Source organism: Glycine max, chromosome 12 (genome assembly GCF_000004515.6).
Source record: "Glycine max cultivar Williams 82 chromosome 12, Glycine_max_v4.0, whole genome shotgun sequence".
In the NCBI taxonomy this organism is placed as follows: domain Eukaryota; kingdom Viridiplantae; phylum Streptophyta; class Magnoliopsida; order Fabales; family Fabaceae; genus Glycine; species Glycine max.
Genome location: NC_038248.2, coordinates 23117560 through 23141849, shown reverse-complemented (window position 1 = coordinate 23141849; position 24290 = coordinate 23117560). Strand labels below are relative to the sequence as shown.

Genomic DNA, 24290 nt, shown 5'->3' with positions numbered 1-24290 from the left:
AAAAGAATGATACCGCTGTAGAAACAAAAATGACAAACCCTGAAAAAATTCTAACCTTAAAGACCAATCCATTAATTACGTAAAGAAATCTCATAACTTTGTTAAGTATTACATTAAACATTTTATTCCGCTTAATGTGAGACTTATAATATTATCACATCCTTTCAAAACCGATGTTCATGACAGCTTCACACTATGGATTCTAACCCAATAGTAATTTTTTTCCTTAATATTTATGGTTTTAATCCTCCATCATTATTCCAGTGTATAACACCTTAATTTCGTCTATGGTAACCCCTTTCATAGGTCAACTATCAATAAAAACATCAATTACGACTTAAGCAAAAGAAGAAAAAAATCCAACCTAAACGAGTAGTTCATAAAAACAGGTGAGTCTCGTAACTTAAGTTTCACATAAAGCTTATTCTATTCAGTGAGACTCAACACAATAAAAGTTTAACTAAACTCAAAAGCTTTATGTATGAACAAGTGTGCATTTATACAATGCATACAAATAATTATATTTCTTCAATAAGTGCGACCAACTAACACACGATTGCATATCTATCTCTCTGGTTCAATGTAAGAAACGAAAGAGAAAGCACACCTAATTCAATATTTCTGAAAACGAATACCATAAGGGGGACGAGGCACAGCACCCGCGACCCCTTATTTAAGGTCACTTTGAACCTATGGTCATGGTGCAAGGAAGTCAAGTGGTCCAAAATCTTTGAATTTAAGTAACATACTAACATGTATAAAAATACCAAATTAAATGAAGTGTGATCATTTGAAGAAAAATTGAATGAAATAAACATTACAAACTACAAATTCATAGTGAGTGTTTCTAATAATAATGGCAGACACAAAGGGGCAGTGCAGCTGAAAACAAGAATCCACTCTTATCCCAACATATTGTTAAGTGTCAATAAAGCATAACCATCCAGTGTACTGTATTAAGCTCATAGTCTAACTCACAGCACAGGTTCCCATTCCATACGTATAAATTGCATAATCATGAATACAACTCTATTAGAATCTTACTTGTGAGCAAAGCAACTTAATATCAGATTCAGTTTCAGGAGTATCATATGTCATGGATAGATGCCTCCCAACATTTTGACATGCATATGGGAAGAGAACCTCAGTAACAAATGATATGGGAGTAGTATTTCCTTCAATGTCAAGGACAATGCAACACTGCAATACAAAGGGAGAGAGTGATCTGCTATTGAAATTGAAATTACATGGAAAGACAACTCCATGAATCTCAAAATGTCTAAGAAACTGGCCATTTGCATTACTAGTCAACTGAACATAAAGGATATTGTTTATGGAATTCAATGGAATAATACTACTGACAAGTTTGGAGGTCTAAAGTTTTAAATAGATAGAGAACATCATCTCACTGGAAATGGATCAATTTCACCATTAGCCTTCCTTGTCTTATCGGATGCATTTGACTCCCCAGCAATCATTAGACTCCTAATACTTTGTATTGGACCATGATTTGGAGTAGACCAGTCCAATCCTAATTGGTGAAGTTTGATAGTAGCATCAAAGAGGTAATGATAACACTCAGCCTGGAATAAAACCACCCATTTTACAAGAAGATAATTTATAAACAAACATCCCAAAGACATAAAAAGCTATACATTTCATCAAGAGTATTTTATGTTCTAGAACTTCTGAGCAGAAAGTTCAAATAAACATGATTTTTTTATGTGATTCCATTCCCTTCTTGTGGACAAACAATTTACACAAACCAGAGTTTTAGCACTGATCCACGAGTCTCCCCAAACATATATTCCATGGTTACGTACAAGAACTGCTGTAGTTTTAGTGTAGGCTTCAATCTACAAATTGGAAAAAAGATTAACTAAGGTAGATCACAATAACTAAAAAACAATAGAAAAAAGGGAAAAATAATGCAACATCATATGGACTATGTGACCTTCAGAGGCTTCTAACCTACATGTATATGCGATGCATGAAGCAAACTAATGAAACTATCACACAAATGTAAACAACAAAAGGATTTATGTCTTTTGTGAATCCAGAATCCACTGGGAAAATGGATGTCACAGAAAAACAAAGATAGTTTAAACAGAACCAAATTTATTCAATATTAACGATTGTGCAAATTCATACAATCAGAAAGTTGGAATAATTTTCAGAAGGAAACATACAGCTTTAGCTAGAGCTTCTGTGAGCTCATATTCGTAGGCTGTGTTCTCTATTATGGGGACCACAAGTTCATCATAATAACCATGCCCCTTGATTCCTTTTATCATTTCCATGTGAGTAATCTGCAAGTTGTGAAGACAACCAGAATCAAATCAAAATAACAAGAGAAAAACAAAACTACTGAAACACACAATTCAATAAAATGAACCACAATTACAACTACTTCAAAATTATGTTTTCCATTCTAAGAGCTCTTCCATTTTCCTTGTTACCCCCACCCCTTACTTTACAGGATAAACACACAAGCTCCCTATGTTCCTATACCTAACTATCTCTTCCTAAACCATAACAATTGGATAAATTTATGCATAAGTGGAACATCTAAGGAGGAGAAATACCTTTTTATTTTCCTTTGATCATAGAGGACCTTATTATGAAAAGTCAAGTGACACGGTTTCATGCAAATGACTGAGCTCCTCTGATGTTATTCTCTTCTTATGAGATCAACAATATAAAATGAATCATAATTACATGGCATACAGTTTAATTTGTGAAGCAAACATTTAGTACATTTTTTGTTCAACTAATTTTGGAAGAATAGTCACTTATTTTTGTCAGCTTTCGTAGAGAACTTTTGAAAAAAGAAAAAAGAAAGAAAAGATTGCTACCCACAAGAAAGTTGTGTCCAAACACATGAATGATCAAGTATGATGGTTATACTTACACAACAGGAGGTGGGAAGGAACCATTTAAAATTTCTTTATTTCCATATTCATGATACCTATATTAAAGCTGATGGGCAATGACTACTCCCAAGAAGAAAAAAATCAATGTGCAACACTCACAATTTGCTCTCAGGTATATAATGGCTTGTCCTATCATCCAATTCTGAAGTCTCATAGTCATAAGTTAAAGGGACTATTTGGGTACTCACATTTTTAGGAAATGAGAAAATTAAAATTTCATATAACCCTAATCTGACCTTTTGTTTTCCTTCGAGAGGATTGCGTGGAACCGACAAGCGAAGAAGAAAAAGAAATCTCCAAGTGACGTGACGAGGATGTTGAAATATAAACTTGATTTGGGCCTAAATTAATTATTTGGTTCCTTGGACATAGTTATTTTGGGCTTAAGTAATTATGGGTCATGTTTCTAGAGAATTCTTGTAGTGTTTGGAGTGTCTAGATATTTCTTATGGTTGTAATATTCTCTAGAATACTCTTTGGATCTCTAGAGTTGAGAACTCTCTAGAATTAGTGTGTCTAGAGTTCTCCTTAGAGTAGTATAAATAGAGATGTAATCCTACACATTTGTATCAAGAAAAAATACAAAGTTCTCTCCTCCATAAAGAATTCTCCTTCCTATCAAGTGTCTATTCAAAGTCTCCAATATTCCTAAACACTTTTCCTAAACATAAAAGCCTTATTTCCAACAAAGTGGTATCAGAGCTTCAAGATCCTCAAAAGATGGCGAATGGAGGTTTTCCTTTCCAAATGCCGATGCTCACAAAGAACAACTATGATAATTGGAGTATCAAGATGAAGGCGCTACTAGGAGCTCAAGATGTGTGGGATATCGTAGAGAATGGCTTCGAGGAGCAAGATGAAGCCTCGCTAAGCCAAGGTGTAAAGGAGACGTTGAAGGAGTCAAGAAAGAGAGACAAGAAAGCTCTCTTTCTCATTTATCAATCGGTGGATGAAGATACATTTGAGAAGAATGGGATAAGCTTCAAACTTGCAACAAAGGAGTTGAGCAGGTAAAAAAGATTCGTCTTCAAACTCTTAGAGGTGACTTTGAGCGTTTGTTTATGGAGGAGTCCGAGTCAATTTCTGATTATTTTTCTCGAGTATTGGCCGTAGTCAATCAACTTAAAAGAAATGGTGAAGATGTTGATGAGGTGAAGGTCATGGAAAAAATACTTCGAACTTTAAATCCAAGCTTTGACTTCATTGTTACCAACATTGAAGAAAACAAGGATTTAAAGACCATGACTATTGAGCAACTCATGGGTTCCTTACAAGCATACGAAGAAAAACAAAAGAGAAAAATTAAACAAAAGGAGGCTACGGAGCAACTACTACAACTCAACGTAAAGGAAGCAAACTATGCAAATTACAAGAGCCAAAGAGGACGAGGTCGCGGCCAAGATCGTGGACGTGGACGAGGACATGGAGGAGAAGGAAGAGGTGGTTACAACAACCACTCCAACAAATTCAACAATGGAGAAAGAAGTTGGAATCCACAAGTAACAAGAGGTCGTGGAAGAGGAAATTCATGGTCGAGGTATGACAAATCACAAATCAAGTGCTTCAATTGCAACAAGATTGGTCACTACGCATCCGAGTGTAGATTCTCGAAGAAGGTTGAAGAGAAAGCTAACTTTGTAGAAGAAAAAGGCAGAGAAGAAGAAACTTTGCTACTCGCGTGCCAAAACAAATTTGAAGAGAAAAGAAACAAGTGGTGTAACATCCCATTTTTCGTAAGCTAATTTAAAAAAATAATTTTTATTTATAAATAAACAGAGTTTTAGAAAAATGATGAGATTCTATAAATAAATAAATAAGGAGATATAATTATTAATTAAAATAATTATTTGAGAGAAAATAAAAAGGGTATTTTATTTATTTGTTTGATAGAGAATAAAATAGAGTTTATCTTTATAAAATAATAAATAAATAAATAAATAGAGTAAGCATAGCTATAAATAGCGTTAGGTCAGTTTTCACACTGACGCTGTCTCTTCTTTCCCTCATTTTCGTTTTTTCCCTTCTCCTCTCAAAACCCTTTCTTTTTTCCCGCAGCCCACCAAACCTGTCTCAGAAAAACAACGATCTCGGACTCATTCACCGTTGGATCGTTGTGAAATTTGAGAACCACGTTCGCAACACAATTCTGAGAATTCTCACCGTTGGGAATTTTGATATCATGTCTTAACTGAGAGAAACACCCTTCGCATTATAGCCTTTTTCTTTCCCGCAGAAACCCAGAGCTGTCTTGGTAACACTACGATCCCGGTTTCGTTAACCATTGGATTATTGTGAAATTTGGATATGTTGTTCGAAATTCAATTGAACACGCTTTGACCATTGGGATTTGCAAGATGATGTTCATGGAGAGAGAAAAAGAAATTGCATGAAGATAGTCCAAATGGAGGCTTCAATCCCTTTTACGTCTCTCTGACGTTTGGGAACTCTATCGGAGCAGTCGGAGGAGAAACTGGAGGAATCTTAGGGAACCGCTCGAGATGCTGTTATCGCTGTCGGAAGACACGTGAGTCCGCTTAGAGGTAAGGGATGAGTTATTCACAATTGGGGATTAGTGAGAACATGTGTAGGGATCCTTAGAGGATTAAATTGGGGTTTTATTTTGGGATGTTTGTTAAATTACAATTTTTCATTTATGATTATAAATAAAATATTGATGTCCTAATGAAGATTGCTTGATAAATTGTGCTCTTGATATTTGTATGTTTCGACCTATGATTTTGATATAATTGTGTAATATTATTTGAGGGGTTTTAGTCCTCATGTTGTGATGGTCTTTTATATAAATTGTTATATTGAGGATATGAAATGATGATTCAAATTGTGAGTATGTGATGAATTATAGAATAACATGTTGCTTTGAGATTATAATATTGTTATTGAGATTGAGTATAAGTGTAAAGTTGAACAAGTGTTAATTTGTGAGATATGTGTAAACATGTGATGGTGGATTGTCACACTATGAGATGTGAAATTGTGAATGAGTTCTAGTTGTGGATAAGTGTGTAGTTAACACTTGATGTGAAATTACTTGTGTTGTAAGCTATGAATTGTACAATAATCCGACCAGTGTTATCTTGAGAAAAACGTTGATGCGCAGTGTTAAAGAGAAAATGTAGGTTTCCTATTTAGGAACCAGTGTTAAATCGTAGCGCAATTGTGTTGAACGTGTTTAAAACACGAGTGTAAGGTCGTGGGTATTGTATAATTCATGAGCAGTGTCTGCATGCAAAAAAAATTATTTTAGGGGTTGGACCTGAATCAGGAGGGAGAGGCCCTGACGGACTCTTCGGAGTGTAGGCCTTGGGGGTCACCGGGTTTGAGTGCTCCTTTAAGCCTATGCTGATCTCATGTGGTTGGAGCATTCTCGTAAAACATCGTGACCCTGACTGGTCTCCCTATGATCTTACTTAGTGAGAGTGACCTGACAAACTCATTGTGTGGTGTGTCTTGTTATGTACTCCTAAGCGCCCCAGGGTGGTTTTTCACTGACATGGTACCACATTGCATATAGGATTGAGTCTTAGCATAACTGTTGCATATGCTTGCTAATTGATGTGTTATTATATCTTGATCTGAGTGTGGGATTCTTGTGTAATGTGATTGATGATTGAAAAGTGAATTTTGAATGTCGAAGTGGTGAAATTACGTGAGCTATGTTTAAACAAGTGGTATCTCATTTATATAACATGTATATTTAATTGTCTTGTTTCTCTATTAGCTAGGAATGTGATAACTCACTCCCTGTGTGTGGTTGTGTTTGGATCCTGTGATGATCTTGAACTTGTGTTCGGGGGAGCAGAAAATAGGTGGATGACTATGAAGAATCTCATGCTAGAGGACACGGGAACACAACGCTCTGATAGGATGTGACATTAGGATATAGGTTCTATATTAATTGTATGAAGCTTAGACGACCTTGTTGAGTCGAGAATACTTTATTATTTATTTGGACAAGTTTGAATATGATGTAAAAGAAAAATGAATGTGAACCTTTTTCCCCTTTGAAAGACTTGTAAAAAAAAATGTTTTAAAAATACTTTTAATTAATATTTGAATTTTTTTTATTCCTTATTAGTATATATGTGAGGGGTAGAGGGTGTCACAAGTGGTACCTCGACACCGGCGCAAGCAACCACATGTGCGGCGATAAAAGCATGTTCGTGGAGATCAATGAAGCGGCAACTGGCGATGTCTCATTTGGAGACGACTCAAAGATACCAGTCAAAGGCAAAGGTAAAATTCTCATACGTTTGAAGAATGGGAGTCATCAATTCATATCCAATGTCTACTATGTGCCTAACATGAAGAATAATATTTTGAGCTTGGGACAATTATTAGAGAAAGGCTATGACATCCATTTGAAAGAACATAGTCTTTTCTTAAGAGATTGTAGACATAACTTGATTGCTAAGGTGCCTATGTCAAATAATAGAATGTTTCTCTTGAACATTCAAAATGATGTGGCAAAGTGTCTCAAGGCTTGCTATACCGACTCTTCGTGGCTATGGCATCTACGGTTCGGGCACCTCAACTTCGACGGTCTAGAACGTTTAGCGAAGAAGGAGATGGTGAGAGGCTTGCCTAGCATCAACCACCCAGACCAACTTTGCGAAGGATGTCTAATTGGGAAGCAATTTCGTAAAAGTTTTCCAAAGGAATCAACAACAAGAGCAGCAAAGCCGCTAGAGCTCATACACACCGATGTCTGTGGACCAATCAAACCCAATTCATTTGGTAAGAATAAGTACTTTCTCCTCTTTATTGATGATTATTCCAGAAAAACCTGGGTTTATTTCTTGAAGGAGAAATAAGAAGTGTTTGAAAACTTTAAGAAGTTCAAAGCCCTCGTGGAGAAAGAAAGTGGTCTTTCCATCAAGGCCATGAGATCTGATCGAGGAGGAGAGTTCACTTCAAATAAGTTCAACAAATATTGTGAAGACCATGGAATCTGTCGCCCACTGACAGTGCCAAGATCGCCACAACAAAATGGAGTACCAGAGAGAAAGAACCGGACCATACTTAACATGGTGCGAAGCATGCTCAAGAGCAAGAAGATGTCGAAGGAGTTTTGGGCTGAAGCAGTGGCATGTGCAGTTTACCTAACAAATCGTTCTCCAACAAGAAGCGTGCATGAGAAGACACCACAAGAAGCATGGAGTGGAAGGAAGCCCGGGATCTCTCACCTCAAAGTGTTTGGAAGCATTGCCTATACCCATGTTCCAGACGAAAAGAGGACAAAGCTCGATGATAAAAGTGAGAAGTACGTGTTTGTGGGTTACGACTCAAGATCCAAGGGATACAAGCTCTATAATCCAAATAGTAGAAAGATCGTCATAAGTCGCGACGTGGAGTTCGACGAAGAAGATTGTTGGGATTGGAGTGTTCAAGAAGATAAGTATGATTTTCTTCCTTATTTTGAAGAAGATGATGAAATTGAACAACCAATCATAGAGGAACATATTACACCACCTGCCTCACCGACACCAAGGCTGGATGAAACAAGTTCAAGTGAGAGGACACCGCGGCTAAGGAGCATTGAAGAGATTTATGAGGTAACCAAAAACCTAAACGACATTAACCTCTTTTGTCTTTTTGGTGATTGTGAGCCTCTAAGCTATCAAGAAGCGGTGGAAAACATAAAGTGGAAAGATGCCATGGACGAAGAAATCAAGTCAATCACGAAGAATGATACGTGGGAACTTACTACTCTTCCACGAGGACACAAAGCAATCGGAGTAAGATGGGTGTACAAGGCAAAGAAGAATGCTAAAGGAGATGTGGAGAGATACAAAGCAAGATTGGTGGCTAAAGGCTATAGTCAAAGACAAGGAATTGACTATGATGAGGTATTTGCTCCTGTTGCTCGTCTTGAAACTATTAGACTGATCATTTCTTTGGCAGCCCAAAATAAATGGAAGATCTATCAAATGGATGTGAAGTCAGCCTTCTTGAATGGTTTTCTCGAAGAAGAAGTCTATATTGAGCAACCACTGGGCTATGAAGTAAAAGGGCAAGAAGAAAAAGTCTTGAAGTTGAAGAAGGCGTTGTACGGTCTCAAGCAAGCACCGAGAGCTTGGAATGTTCGAATTGACAAGTACTTTCAAGACAAGAACTTCATCAAGTGTCCATATGAGCATGCACTCTATATCAAAGCGCAAAGTGGAGATATTTTGATTGTGTGTTTGTATGTAGATGACTTGATCTTTACAGGGAACAATCCAAGCATGTTCGAAGAGTTCAAGAAAGATATGTCAAATGAATTTGAGATGACGGATATGGGGCTCATGGCATATTATCTTGGCATCGAAGTAAAACAAGAAGACAAAGGAATTTTCATCACCCAAGAAGGCTATGCCAAAGAAGTCCTTAAGAAGTTCAAGATGGATGACGCCAATCCAGTTGGCACCCCGATGGAATGTGGCAGCAAGTTGAGCAAGCATGAAAAAGGAGAGAATGTGGATCCAACTCTTTACAAAAGTTTGGTTGGAAGTTTACGTTACTTGACATGTACAAGGCCGGATATTCTCTATGTTGTAGGAGTAGTAAGTCGCTACATGGAAGCTCCAACCACAACTCACTTCAAGGCGGCAAAGAGAATCCTTTGATACATCAAAGGTACAACAAACTTTGGCTTGCACTATTACTCTTCTGACAATTATGACATTGTTGGCTATAGTGATAGCGATTGGAGTGGAGACTTGGATGATAGAAAGAGCACTACTGGTTTTGTGTTCTTTATGGGAGATACTGCTTTCACTTGGATGTCAAAGAAGCAACCAATAGTCACACTATCAACTTGTGAAGCCGAGTATGTCGCGACCACATCATGCGTTTGTCATGCAATTTGGCTAAGGAACTTGTTGAAAGAGTTAAAAATGCCACAAGAAGAACCTATGGAAATATGTGTTGACAATAAATCAGCACTCGCTTTGGCAAAGAATGCAGTCTTTCATGAAAGAAGTAAGCACATCGACACCCGTTACCACTTCATAAGAAAATGCATTGAGAAGAAGGAGGTAAAGTTGAAGTATGTGATGTCTCAAGATCAAGCTGCCGACATTTTCACAAAGCCACTCAAGTTGGAAACTTTCATGAAGCTAAGGAGTATGCTTGGAGTCACAAATCAAGTTTAAGGGGGGATGTTGAAATATAAACTTGATTTGGGCCTAAATTAATTATTTGGTTCCTTGGACTTAGTTATTTTGGGCTTAAGTAATTATGGGTCATGTTTCTAGAGAATTCTTGTAGTGTTTGGAGTGTCTAGATATTTCTTATGGTTGTAATATTCTCTAGAATACTCTTTGGATCTCTAGAGTTGAGAACTCTCTAGAATTAGTGTGTCTAGAGTTCTCGTTAGAGTAGTATAAATAGAGATGTAATCCTACACATTTGTATCAAGCAAAAATACAAAGTTCTCTCCTCCATAAAGAATTCTCCTTCCTATCAAGTGTCTATTCAAAGTCTCCAATATTCCTAAACACTTTTCCTAAACATAAAAGCCTTATTTCCAACAGAGGAACCCACGGGTAGCACACGATAGGTGAGAGGAGTTTATTATAAAATTTACTGTTTTAACACCATATTTAGGGTCAGGGAACATAGCTATGAGGATAACTGTCTGTCCCTGTTGCATGCTGATTTTTTTCTTTTATAGAAAACGACGTTTTTAACTAATGGGATGTGATGAAATTGTTATTGATATGCATGATGGTTTTTCAGGAAAAACTATGTTTTGACGAATGGGATGTGATGTGTATATATATATTGTGATGAATGATATTGTTGTCTTTATTTGATTTGTGTTGTTTGAAGACCTGTAAGTGTGAATCTCAGGCATGAAAGAAATATATATGTGCTGAATGCGATTTGTTGTCGATGTTGCTATTGAGGATTTTAATTGATATGTGATGATAATGATAATTATGATGATATTGATTTGAGATGACGTTGTTAATAAAGACCATGTCAACATGAATTTTTGTTATTGTTGATGAATATGTGAATATGAAATGAGGTTGTGGTTGTTGTTGATAATGCCATTGAGACGAGATGATATTTATGTTGAGAATAACATGGAAATGGAATGTTGATCAATGTTGGAAATGCATTGGCATGTGCATGTTGTGTATGTTCGTGGGGGGCAAAGTGCACTGACCTTCCAGGGTCTTTGGCACTTGCTTTTGGCCACGTTCATACGTTGGATGTTGTGTATGTTCGTGGGGGGTGAAGTGCACTGACCTTCCAGGGTCTTTGGCACTTGCTTTGGGCCACATTCATACATCGTTTGGAGTGTATGTCATGGGGGGTCGAGTGCACTGACCTTGTCGGATGGCCCAGACATGGGTGACTAGCGTGGTTAGAGAATCTAAGCATTTCTGAGGGGATGCTTAGGCGCTTTAATTGGTCCATGGTCATTGGCACTTACTTTTGGCCATGTTCATAGCTCATACGACACAAGAAATAGAGTAATTGTGGCAAAGTGTACTTTGTACTAAGGCGGCTTGTCACCTGGTAGGGAACTCCTTTGGGCTCCCAGGGGGATCACCTATGGGAGAGGGGCTATTACGTGCACAACTGGGTGGTCTCGATGAACTCTGCATGGTTCCCTAAGTGAGAGTGTCGTGTGGACACGCTTAGGCTATTTCCTGAGATTTGGTTATTGTTGGTACGTACCACATTGCATCTGAGTGTTGAGTCAGGTGCATGCATCATTCTGTGCAGTCTTGACTGGATCCATGGATGGATGATGAGTAATTGTTGGATATGGATGATAAATAATTGTTGGATGTGAGTGTTGAATAATGAAAGTTGTGTAAGCTCATAATGTTTGCCTATGTTCCTTGCTAATTGTCGTTATTTGGAATTGGTACTGGTTCTTTTTATAATGAACTCACCCTTGCAATTTTGTATCGTGTGGTTGATACCTGTGATGATCGCGAACGTTGTTCGTGGGAGCAGAATGACAGTGGCAGGGTGCAGGGAGTAAGATTCTGCTGAGGAGCCACTGAGCCGACGTGATGACGTTGGCGTTATTTTGGGAGAGAGTTGTGTTTTGTAATCAACTCCTTTGCAGTTGGTTTTAAGTTTTATTTTATTGAATCAAAGATGTAAAACTTCGATTTTAATCATATGTATGAACAAATTTAATTTTACCTCATGTGGATGATGTGTACTAAGTTATTGTTTATATACATATGTATATATATTCATCTAAGTAAATGTGTATGTTTTAAGGAATGTATGTTGTGACATAATTCCTTCTATTTTCATAAGCAAATTAAGGGAGTTCTTTTTATAAAAATTGAAATTATTGCATATTAGAGTGTTGATATCGTAGCGACGAGGCGGGTCGTTACATTTAGTGGTATCAGAGCAGGTCGAACCTTTCGGCCAGTGAGTTATGAGTCTGCTATGTTTTTATGTGCATTCTCTGGTTGTTTTGTTCAATGCTTGATGTTGGTTGTTTGTTGATGTTTGATGTTCGTTGTTTGCCATTAGCACTTACTCACTAGTTGTGTTCCTACGAACTATAGAGATTTGATTGTTGTAACCATATTGGATTTGTTTTTCTAATGTCTGCTATACCATGAGTTTCAATGCCGAGTCACGGGATGATATGGCAAGCGATCAAAAAATACAAATGATGGAAAGAGGGTGTTGTTAGACAAATGGCCTCAGTTATCTTAAGAAGGGGGGTTGAATTAAGATAACAAGAACTATTCCTCAATTTAAAATTTTGCTCTCTCTTTTTAGATTAACAATGCACCCTTAAACAAGAACTATTCCTCAATTTGAAAGTTATTTTCTGAAAATCTCCTCTGGTAATCGATTACAATATTTGTGTAATCGATTACAGGCTTTAATATTTGAATTAAAACGTTTATTAACTGTTGGTAATCGATTACCAATATGGTGTAATCGATTACACAGTCTAAAATTTGAATTCAAATATTTAGTAGCTGTTGTAAATCAGTTTTGGCCACTGGTAATCGATTACATCCTCTGGTAATCGATTACCAGAGAGTAAATCTCTTGAAAAACACTTTTTAACTCAAATTACTTGGCCAAACCTTTTGCTACTTCAATTGGAATTCCCTTCCTATTTAATATACCCTTTTCTAAGACTCTATAGACTGTCTTGATCATTTATCTTGTATATCTTTCATTGCTTTGTGTTGAATAAATCTTTGAGACGCATGTGATCTTTTGGCATCATCAAAACATCGGCACGACTTGATTCTTTGTCTACAATCTCCCCCTTTTTGATGATGACAATCCCTGAAATCAAGACAAACTATATACAAGATGATATCACGTTCACACAACCCTTACTCCCCCTATCTTTTGGCATGTATGCCTAACTTTACTTGATAATTGATTTCTAACCCAAGTTCTCTCAAATTCTCTCCCCCTTTGGCAACATCAAAAAGAACTAAGCAACATAATCAATATCCAAACAGAGCCAAACAATAAACCAAAATAAATCCAAACATTGTCATAACCAACCAAAGCAAAGTCAAGAAATATAATATAAGTGCAAGAGTACGATAAGCTAAGCAATAAAAAGCCAAATACATGGCGATAAATCAACGTACTAATAATACTTAATTACTAATAATACTTAATCATAATACTTAAGCTAAGATGATGATGGAGGCGGTGGTGGTGGATCAAAGCAAGTTCGGATGAAGGAGACATCTTCTTCAACTTTGGTGATCCTTGATTCCATGGCATCGAACCGCATGTCGACTTGCAATTCCATGGCATCAAACTTGTCACCAACAAAAGTCTGAAGTCCATAAGCCTTTGAAGAAGAGTGGAATTATCTTCATCTGGGAGGTTGCCTTCTTCATCAGCGGGTTGAGTGCCCTTTTTGACCCAAGAGCCATCACGCTCTTTGCGGTAACCAAAAGAAGCAATCGCAGCAGCACCAATTAAAAAAGATCTCTTGATTGGAACATACGGTTCAGAATCAAGAGGAATTTGAAAATGGCGAAAAAAGAGAGTGACAAGCTGTGGATACGGCAAAGGTGCATTTAATCGCAATGCCTTATGCATGCGATATCTTACAAGATGTGCCCAGTCAAGTTGACGGCCGGTATGAAAGGCCCACATGATAACAAGATCTTCCTCAGAAACCTGGGCAAGATTAGAAGATCATGGAAGCAAAATCCGCACAATCAGATAATGAAGGATGCGGCTTTCAAAAGCCAATGAGCCGACAAGAAGGCGTCTAGTCATATTCGCATTGTTGGTGCAAACCAACTGGCGGGCATCATGTGCAGAAAAATCAAACTTCCAATCGTTATTCAGGGTACCTTCAAATGGTACACCGTCACTGGACAATTGGGTTAAGTCATGAAAAAGGGATTGGTCAATGACCATTTTTATCCCAAAAACCTTAGAAATTAAGGTGATGTCCTGAATTTCAAGATTACAATAAAAGGCTTTAACCAATTCAGGATAAATAGGCAACTGTAATGACATGAAAGGTATGAGACCTAAATTCTGAAATGCTTGAATGAATCAAAGGTTTCATTAGAAAAGAATTCCATATCAATGAACTTAGGGTCGATAATGGAACGAGATGAGAAAAGATTTGAATACCGTTTCTGCTGTTCTTCAGAAGAAAACAATGTGGAAGAGGATAATGAGGGTGGAATTGGTGTTGTGGATGCGCTAGTGGCTCTGGAACGATGAGCTCTTGAAGCCGAAGCGGAGGCGGATGAACCCTTACGTTTCTTTGACGATTCTGCCATTTGAAGGAGTTTTTGCAGATTTCAATCGGTAAAATCAAAAGAAAAATGAAAAAGAAGAAGATTGCAATTTACGGGAGTTGATTTGATGAAGAAATGAGTGAGATAGGAAGATTTGAAGGTTTGGGAATGGAGGAACGTTGCAAGGAGGAAGGGGCTGCGTAGGGGTTTCTGAAAATGTGATATTTATAGAGCAGGACGCGTGGTAATTGATTACAAGTAATGGTAATCAATTACAGGAGGAGGCAGCCTACTGGTAATCGATTACAGGCCATCTGTTCTAGTGTAATCGATTACAGTATTCATGTAATCGATTACCAGAACAAAAAATAGTCTTTTCCTAAAAAAAACTTATTTATAAGTCTAAAAACTTATACTATCTTAAGAGTTAATTATACTAACAAGAAAAGTAAACTAAATTGAACAAAACAAGCGTCATACTTAATCAAAACACAATCAATCATTCATAAAAAAATTACCTATTCAAATCACTAAGGTCTAAAAGGCCTAATTCTCTTCTTATTGAAAAGAATATTTCTTTTGGGAGAGGTTTTGTAAAGATATCAGCAAGCTGATTCTTTGTATCAACAAACTCTAATATACAATCTCCCTTTAGGACATGATCTCTAAGAAAATGGTGCCTAATTTCTATATGTTTGGTTCTAGAGTGTTGAACAGGGTTTTTGGATAGATTTATGGCACTAGTATTATCACACCTAATAGGTATACGATCAAGAAGGATACCATAGTCAGATAATTGTTGCTTCATCCATAAAATCTGTGCACAACAACTGCCGGCAGAAATATATTCCGCTTCAGCAGTGGATAAGGCAACACTGTTTTGTTTCTTACTATGCCATGAGACAAGAGCGGATCCAATGAATTGACAAGTTCCACTTGTGCTTTTTCTATCAGTTTTAGATCCGGCAAAGTCAGAATCAGAATATCCTATTAAGTTAAATGTTGAGTTCTTAGGATACCATAATCCTAAATTTATTATACCTAATAGATATCTCATGATTCTCTTAACTGCACTCAAATGTGATTGTTTGGGGTTGGATTGAAACCTAGCACACATGCATACACTAAACATAATGTCAGGTCTACTAGAAGATAAATAGAGAAGAGATCCGATCATACCTCGATACTGTTTCATGTCTATAGATTGACCAGATTCATCTTTATCTAAGTAACAGCTAGTGCTCATCGGTGTAGCCATGTGTTTTGCACTTTCCATCCCAAATCTTTTGATCAATTCCTTGCAGTACTTGGATTGATTGATGAATATACCTTCTTGAGTTTGCTTGATTTGTAATCCCAGGAAGTATTTTAGTTCTCCCATCATTGACATTTCAAATTCACTTTGCATATCAAGGGAAAACTCCTTGCATAATGAATCATTAGTGGATCCAAAAATTATATCATCAACATATATTTGAACCAACAAAATATTATTATGCTTTCTCTTTATGAACAATGTGGTATCCACTTTTCCTCTGGAAAATTCTTTTTCTAGGAGAAAATTACTTAAACGTTCATACCACGCCCTAGGGGCTTGTTTCAAACCATAAAGAGCCTTTTGCAATTTATAAACATGATTTGGTTTATCTGGGATTTCAAAACCTGGAGGTTCTTCAACATATACTTCTTCTTGAATTAAGCCATTTAGAAAAGCACTTTTAACATCCATTTGATAGAGCTTAAATTCCATTATGGATGCATATGCTAAGAGCATTGTAATGGCTTCTAATCTTGCAACTGGAGCATATGTTTCTTCATAGTCTATTCCCTCTTCTTGATTATACCCTTTTGCTACTAACCTAGCCTTATTTCTAATAATTATGCCATGTTCATCTAATTTATTTCTAAAAACCCATTTTGTTCCTATGATAGGATAATTTTCAGGTTTTTCTACATAACTATATAAAAAAAATATTAATGAAAATCAAATATTTAAGGAGTAAACAAGCATCAAAACTCACTCAAAAGTTAACAAAAGTCATCAAAGTAATCAATCAAAGATCATCAAAGTAATCAATCAAAGACAAGTGACCTGTTTGTATCATTTGATATTACTTGTTCGGCTTGTTGATCAAAATGGCCTTTGTTTGTTGAATAAACTTTGATGCATGCCATGTGTTTGGAGAAATTGCTATCAATGTATCGCTTTTGCTCTTCTCCGTTTTCATAGTCTTTCATCATGATACCCAGATTTATGATTTTATTTTTCTGAATCACTTGAAGAATTTTTTTTTAATTTTCTTCCCAAGTGATCTATGTTTTCTTTTCTTTCTTTTCTTTGAGATTCCTCTTGTCGGATTTTTCAATTCTTCTTTCAAAGACAAGATAATCGGATCTTATGTGCCCAGGTTGATTACTTTCATAGCATGATGGGGCTAAGGAGGAGTCTTCTTCTTTCTTCTTTGTATTGATGTTTGATTTCCTTTTATTTCTTTTGTTTCTCAGAAGTTTATTGAACCTTTTCACAAAGAGTCTGAAATCATCATCATCTTCTTCTGTTTCAGTCAAGTCCTCTTTGTCACTTTCTTTTTGAATAAAAGATGATGAGGCTCTGAGTGCTATTCCTTTTCTCTTTATATCATTCTCTTCATGTTGATAGAGTCTCATAAGTCCCATTTCATGTTCTTGAAGTTTTCCAAAGAGAGTGGCAAGAGATATATTAGTGAGATCTCTTGATTCTGCAATTGTTGTTACTTTTGGTTGCCATTGCCTGCTTAAACATCTCAACACTTTGTTAATAAGATCTTCATTAGGAAATATTTTTCCCAATGATGCAAGATGATTAACTATATGAGTAAATCTCTTTTGCATATCTTCTATGGTCTCATATTGAAACATTTTGAACAGTTCATATTCATGTGTGAGAGTGTTTATTCTAGATCTCTTGACATCAGTTGTGCCTTCATAGATTACTTGCAATGTATCCCATATTTCTTTGCATTTTTACAATTTGAGACTCTAAAAAATTCATCCATGCCTAATGCAGAAGTGATTATATTTTTGGCCTTTAAATTGTATTGAACCTTTCTTCTTTCATCATCATTCCATTCTTCTCTTGGTTTTTCTATAGTTGCATTTCCCACTACCTTTGTAGGAATAAAAAGACCAACTTCAATGGCTTCCCATATATTTAAATCTATGGCCTCAATAAGGATCTGCATTCGGGTTTTCCAATAGTAATAACCCTCGCCATTGAACATAAGAGGCCTATTAATAGAATTTCCCTCAAGAAATGGAAAGTTGGATGAGGCCATTTCTATTCTTGAAGTTTTTAAACTTTATACAAGAATTCTGCTCTGATACCACTTGTTAGACAAATGGCCTCAGTTATCTTAAGAAGGGGGGGTTGAATTAAGATAACAAGAACTATTCCTCAATTTAAAATTTCGCTCTCTCTTTTTAGATTAACAATGCACCCTTAACATGAATTACTCAAAAGACAATTCAGAATAAACTTCTTTAAAGGCAAAAGATAAAAAGCAATAAATAAAAGAAGTTTAAGGGAAGAGAGAAATGCAAACTTGATTTATACTGGTTCGGTCACTTCCTGTGCCTATGTACAGTCCTCAAGCAACCCACTTGAGATTTTCCACTCTCTTTGTAAAATCCTTTTACAAAGTCTGAATCACACAGGGACAACCCTTCCCTTGTGTTCAAGAATCCTTTACAACAAGAGACACTCGGTCTCTTAACCCCTTTTCAGAAGGAAAAAGAAAAGAAGAAGAAATCTCTCTTGAAAGAGACAGATTGTACAATGAAGATCAATCACAATTCCTTATTTGAATATGCAAGTGTTTGACCAAGGAATCTTTGAGAGGATAAGACATTTCAATTTAGAAAAACTCTCTTAATCTTTTGAGAGGATAAAACTTTTTGGGCAATCAAAAAACTCTCTCTCAATTCGTGTTTCCAAGTCACATATAAATAGACCTTTGATGGCCATTCATAAACCATTTGAATAGATGTGACTCTTGAAATTTATTTTCTGAAAATCTCCTCTGGTAATCGATTACAATATTTGTGTAATCGATTACAGGCTTTAATATTTGAATTAAAACATTTATTAACTGTTGGTAATCGATTACCAATATGGTGTAAACGATTACACAGTCTAAAATTTGAATTAAAATATTTAGTAGCTGTTGTAAATCAGTTTTGGCCACTGGTAATCGATTACATCCTCTGGTAATCGATTACCAGAGAGTAAATCTCTTGAAAAACACTTTTTAACTCAAATTACTTGGCCAAACCTTTTGCTACTTCAATTGGAATTCCCTTCCTATTTAATATACCCTTTTTCTAAGACTCTATAGACTGTCTTGATCATTTATCTTGTATATCTTTCATTGCTTTTTCTTGAATAAATCTTTGAGACGCATGTGATCTTTTGGCATCATCAAAACATCGGCGCGGCTTGATTCTTTGTCTACAAGTGTTAATGTCTTGAGGCATTAACTCTCAAGAGTAACTGAGTAGGAATTTGTGATGGTTGTGATTGTTGTGTGATTCTTTGTTTGTGTGTATTCCTTCCATGTCTAACTGCCTAGTGTGTATAGGGAGTGATGGTTGGATGGAATGATCGTGCAATAGCGGATGCCCTTCAAGCATTAGCTCAGGCTATAGGGAATCCGAATAGGGGAGAAGCTGGTGGAGCTGTTGAGTACCAGGGGTTGGACCGCTTCCAACGAAACAACCCTTCTTCATTCAATGGAGGATACAACCCTAATGGTGCTCAGAACTGGATAAGGGAAATTGAGAAAATTTTCTGAGTTATGGCATGTTCGGAGGGACAAAAGGTTGCTTTTGGTGCATATACTCTAATGGAAGAAGCTTAGTATTGGTAGGAGAATACTCGCCAATGCCTAGAGGCTGAAGGTCAAGATGTGACCTGGGATGTCTTCAAGAGGGTGTTTTTGGAGAAATACTTTTCTTGAGGATGTTAGGAACAAGAAGGAGATGGAGTTCTTGGAGCTTAAGCAGGGAAACATGACTGTGGCTAAATATGTAGCCAAGTTTGAGGAGCTGGTGAGATACTTTCCCCATTATCAAGGGAGAGATGGTGAGAGTTCCAAGTGTGTAAAGTTTCTAAATGGCTTGCGACCTGAAGTGAAGCAAGCTGTGAATTACCAAGGTGTTCGTTAGTTCCCACTTTTGGTTAACATGTGTCAGATTTGGGATGAAGACTCCCGAGATAGGGCGACCTATTATAGGAGTACAGGTCCAATGAGGAACAAAAAGAATGAACCTTAACATCGGGGAAAACCATATTCGACTCCTCCTAAGTAATATGGTAACCGCCATGACAATCAGAGGATTGTTGCTAGGGGATTTACAAGTGGTAGTGGTAGAAAACCCAATACTTTCCCCACTCATATCATTTGTTACAAATGTGGTAAGCCAGGGCACATCTCCTCACATTGTCCCAATATAGGCATAACATGTTTTAATTGTGGACAAAAGGGACACACTCAAAGAGATTATTGTTCACGACTCAAGAAAGAGCAAAATGGTGGAGGCCCGAATGGCCAAACTGGACATCCAAAGGCCATGGGAAGAGTCTTTACCCTTAATGGTGCTGAAGCGTCGAAATCCAAAGATCTAATCCAAGGTAGATGTTTCAAAAATGGGATTCCGTTGCTTGTGTTGTTTGATTCCGATGCCACCATTCCTTTATATCCTATTTGTGTGTTGAAAAACTTAAGCTTTCTGTGTCTTCTTTAAATAAAGATCTAGTGGTAGAGACCCTAACTAGTGGTTCTGTGTTAACTTCTGATGTGTGTTTGAATTGTCCTGTGGAGATTTCTGGTAGAGAATTCTTGATTGATTTGATTTGTTTGTGATCGAGGCCGTACCCGAATCAAATAAACATGAAAATGCAGTAACTAGGAAGTGATCCTAGGTCGTTTCCCAACGAGCAACGATAAACCAATTGTTCATAATATACTTGCACTAATAGTAACGATTGGGGGGTTTGTTTGTTTTGTGATTTAAGGAGTAGAACAAGTAAACTGGAATATGAAACTAATAATATTAAAAATGGGTTGTTTCCTCTGATTCAGAAGCCATTCTCTTATCCTGGGTTATGGAGAATTCATCCCTAACAATTAACCACTTAATCCAACCCTATTTCAATTTACTAAGCGAAAATCAACCCAGGGTTGTCAATACGTGATTAGGCACCACATACACCAGTTAGCCATTCGTCCATTAAGCATGAACGCAAGTTAGGCTCAGAGGCAATTAATCGAACACGAAGCGTACACTGATTAATGTTCACGAATTTGGGTTAACTGGTGAAGGGAAAACTGCAGGGAACCACATTATAAACGAAACCTCAAAGAGAGTTGGGCTTCTTCCTCAGAAGGAAACAACACCAGAATATTTAGCCTTCCATAGATTCAAACAGAAAACGTAAATGAAACATGAAGCAGAAACGTAAATAAACAAAAACGTAAATGAGACAGAAACGAAAATGAAAACAGAAACGTAAATGAAAGTAGAAGAAGAAACAAGAACGAAATTGTAATTAGAAGCAGGAAATGGAAAATTGCATTAAGAACGAAACAGTAGCCTTAGAACAGAAAAACTTCAAAACCATAAACCATAAGTTCTGAATAATAGTCTCACCGAATGCCTTGCATGAATCCCAAGGCTGCTATTTAAAAAGAGTCACTCAAAGTCACTGGGCCCTATTACAATACTCTGGCCCAAAACGAAATAAACACTAAACCACATAAAATAAAATTGCGAAATGTCCTAATTAGAAATTAACTAAGGTAAGCGCTGCTTTATTTGCCCTCTTCAAGTCCACAACCAAAATCCGGATTAAGCCCAATGTTTTATTAATTCCTGAAATTAGATTAAAAACATCAAATTAGTTAAATGAGCCCAAATAATAAAACTGTCTAATTAATTGAAAATTAAGACCAATCAGTAATTAAAATGGTGCAAAAAGGGTTTAGAAAATAGAAGAATATGATGGCACATCAGTTTGCCTTTGAGCCAGATTGATGTTATTCTTGGTATGGACTGGTTATCTTCCAACCATGTCTTGTTAAACTGTTTTGATAAAAATGTGGTGTTTGATGATTCTGGAGTGAGTAAGGATATGATGTTTATCTCTGCCAACCAAGGTTTGACATCTTTAAAGGAAGATGCTCAAGTGTACATGATCTTGTCTAGCCTGGAAATAGAGACAAAGGTTTCTATGCGTGACCTCCCTGTTGTCAGAGAGTTTCCTGAGGATATATCCGGTCTGCCACCTGAGAGAGAGATAGAGTTTTCCATAGACTTAGTACCTGGTGTTGGACCCATATCCATAGCTCCTTATAGGATGTCTCCTATAGAGTTAGTTGAGCTTAAGAAACAATTAGAGGAGTTATTGGATAAGCAGTTTGTTAGGCCTAGTGTGTCTCCGTGCGGAGCACTAGTGTTGCTAGTGAAGAATAAAGATGGAACCATGAGGTTGTGTGTGGATTACCGCCAGTTGAATAAGGTGACGATTAGGAATAAGTACCCTTTGCCTAGAATAGATGACCTTATGGACCAGCTGGTGGGAGCCTGTGTGTATAGTAAGATAGACCTTAGGTCGGGTTATCATCAGATCCAAGTGAAGTCTGAGGATATACCCAAGACTGCTTTTAGGACCCATTACAGTCACTATGAGTATCTAGTCATACCCTTAAGGATAGACAACTTTATGCTAAGTTGTCCAAGTGTGAGTTTTGGTTAGAGAAAGTTAGTTTCCTAGGGCATGTGATATCTCAAGGGGGTATAGCTGTAGATCCATCTAAGATAGAAGCTGCTTTGGAGTGGGAGAGTCCTAAGTCTGTTTTTGAGATTAAGAGTTTTCTGGGCTTAGCAGGATACTACTGGAGATTCATAGAAGGTTTCTCCAAGTTGGCTCTACCTTTGACTAAACTGACTCGTAAGGGTCAAGCTTTTGTGTGGGATACCCAATGTGAGCATAGTTTCCAGACCCTTAAGGAAAGATTGATGACTGCTCCAGTGCTAGTTTTGCCTAACCTGAGAGAACCATTTGAGGTGTATTGTGATGCATCAAAGATGGGTTTAGGGGGAGTGTTGATGCAAAATGGCCAAGTAGTGGCCTATGCTTCTAGACAACTTAAGACTCATGAGAGGAATTATCCCACCCATGATCTAGAGTTGGCTGCTGTAGTTTTTGCCCTTAAGATGTGGAGGCATTATCTGTTTGGTTCTAAGTTCGAGGTGTTTAGTGATCATAAGAGCCTTAAGTACTTGTTTAGTGTGAAGGAGCTAAACATGAGACAAAGGAGATGGTTAGAGTTTCTCAAGGATTATGATTTTGAGCTTAGTTACCATCCCGGTAAAGCCAATGTAGTGGCTGATGCCTTGAGTAGGAAATCTCTAGATATGTCTGCCTTGATGGTTAGAGAGATGGATCTCCTGGAACAATTTAGAGACCTTAGTCTTGCATGTGAGGTTACTCCTAATAGTGTAAGATTAGGAACTTTGAGTATCATTAGTGAGTTACTAGGAGATATCAAGAAGGGCCAGAAGATTGATCCTTTTCTAAGGACTCAGTTAGAGGCTATAGAGTTAGGAAGGGACAGTAGTTTCAATGTTGGATCAGATGGAGTTTTGAGACTTCAAGATAGGATTTATGTTTCCAATGTGCCTGAACATAGGAAGATGATCTTAGAGGAAGGACATAGAAGTAATTTGAGCATCCATCCTGGTGCTACCAAGATGTATCAGGAGTTAAAGATGATGTTTTGGTGGCCCAACATGAAGAGAGAGGTTAGTGAGTTTGTCTATGCATGCCTAGTCTGTCAAAAGGCTAAGATAGAACGCCAGAGACCTTCAGGGAAGTTACAACCCTTAGAGATACCCCAGTGGAAGTGGGACAATATTTCCATAGATTTCGTGGTAGGACTACCTAGAACCCCTAGAGGTTTAGATTCTATCTGGGTTATTGTTGATAGACTGACTAAGTCTTCTCATTTCATTCCCATTAATATCAGATTTTTCTTGGAGAAGTTGACCTCCCTGTATATAAGTGAGATTGTCAGGTTACATGGTGTGCCATCTAGATTTTGGGAGAGCTTGAACAGAGCATTGGGGACCAAGCTTAGACTAAGTTTAGTCTACCATCCTCAGACTGATGGCCAAACTGAATGGACCATTCAGTCATTGGAGGACCTTTTGAGGGCGTGTGTCTTAGAGCAGAAGGGAAGCTGAGAGAGTTTTCTTCCATTCATAGAGTTCACTTATAATAACAGTTTTCACTCTACCATTGGCATGGCTCCCTATGAAGCTTTGTATGGTAGGAGGTGTAGGACACCTCTATGTTGGTTAGAGCCCAAAGAAGGCCTTACCTTAGGGCCAGAAGTGGTACAACAAACCACCGAGAAAGTCAAGTTAATCCAGGAAAGGATGAGGACCGCTCAGAGTAGGCAGGAAATTTATCATGATAAGAGGAGGAAAGATCTGGAATTCGAGGTTGGTGATCATGTATTCTTGAGAGTCACTCCGTGGACTGGGGTTGGTCGAGCATTGAAATCCCGAAAACTCACAC

General features: G+C 37.3%; 1 protein-coding gene across 1 annotated transcript; it reads right to left on the bottom strand.

Moving 5' to 3' along the window:
* Positions 1–1171: 1171 nt before the first annotated feature.
* LOC121173119 (probable bifunctional methylthioribulose-1-phosphate dehydratase/enolase-phosphatase E1) lies at positions 1172–2461 on the bottom strand. The gene is made up of 3 exons (XM_041007144.1): positions 2190–2461; positions 1767–1856; positions 1172–1583 (listed from the first exon to the last, which is right to left on the bottom strand). Exons 1-3 carry the CDS (start codon positions 2298–2300, stop codon positions 1401–1403), a joined length of 384 nt encoding a protein of 127 aa, XP_040863078.1. The 5' UTR covers positions 2301–2461; the 3' UTR covers positions 1172–1400.
* Between the last annotated feature and the right edge of the window lie 21829 nt (positions 2462–24290).

Excerpts from the sequence above, each read along its gene's own strand:
- LOC121173119 (XM_041007144.1), bottom strand. The coding sequence starts at position 2,300 with ATGGAAATGATAAAAGGAATCAAGGGGCATGGTTATTATGATGAACTT. Across the intron at positions 1,857-2,189 it reads CAGAAGCTCTAGCTAAAGCT|ATTGAAGCCTACACTAAAAC; the intron begins GTATGTTTCCTT and ends TCCAATTTGTAG. Across the intron at positions 1,584-1,766 it reads GGATCAGTGCTAAAACTCTG|GCTGAGTGTTATCATTACCT; the intron begins GTTTGTGTAAAT and ends GTTTTATTCCAG.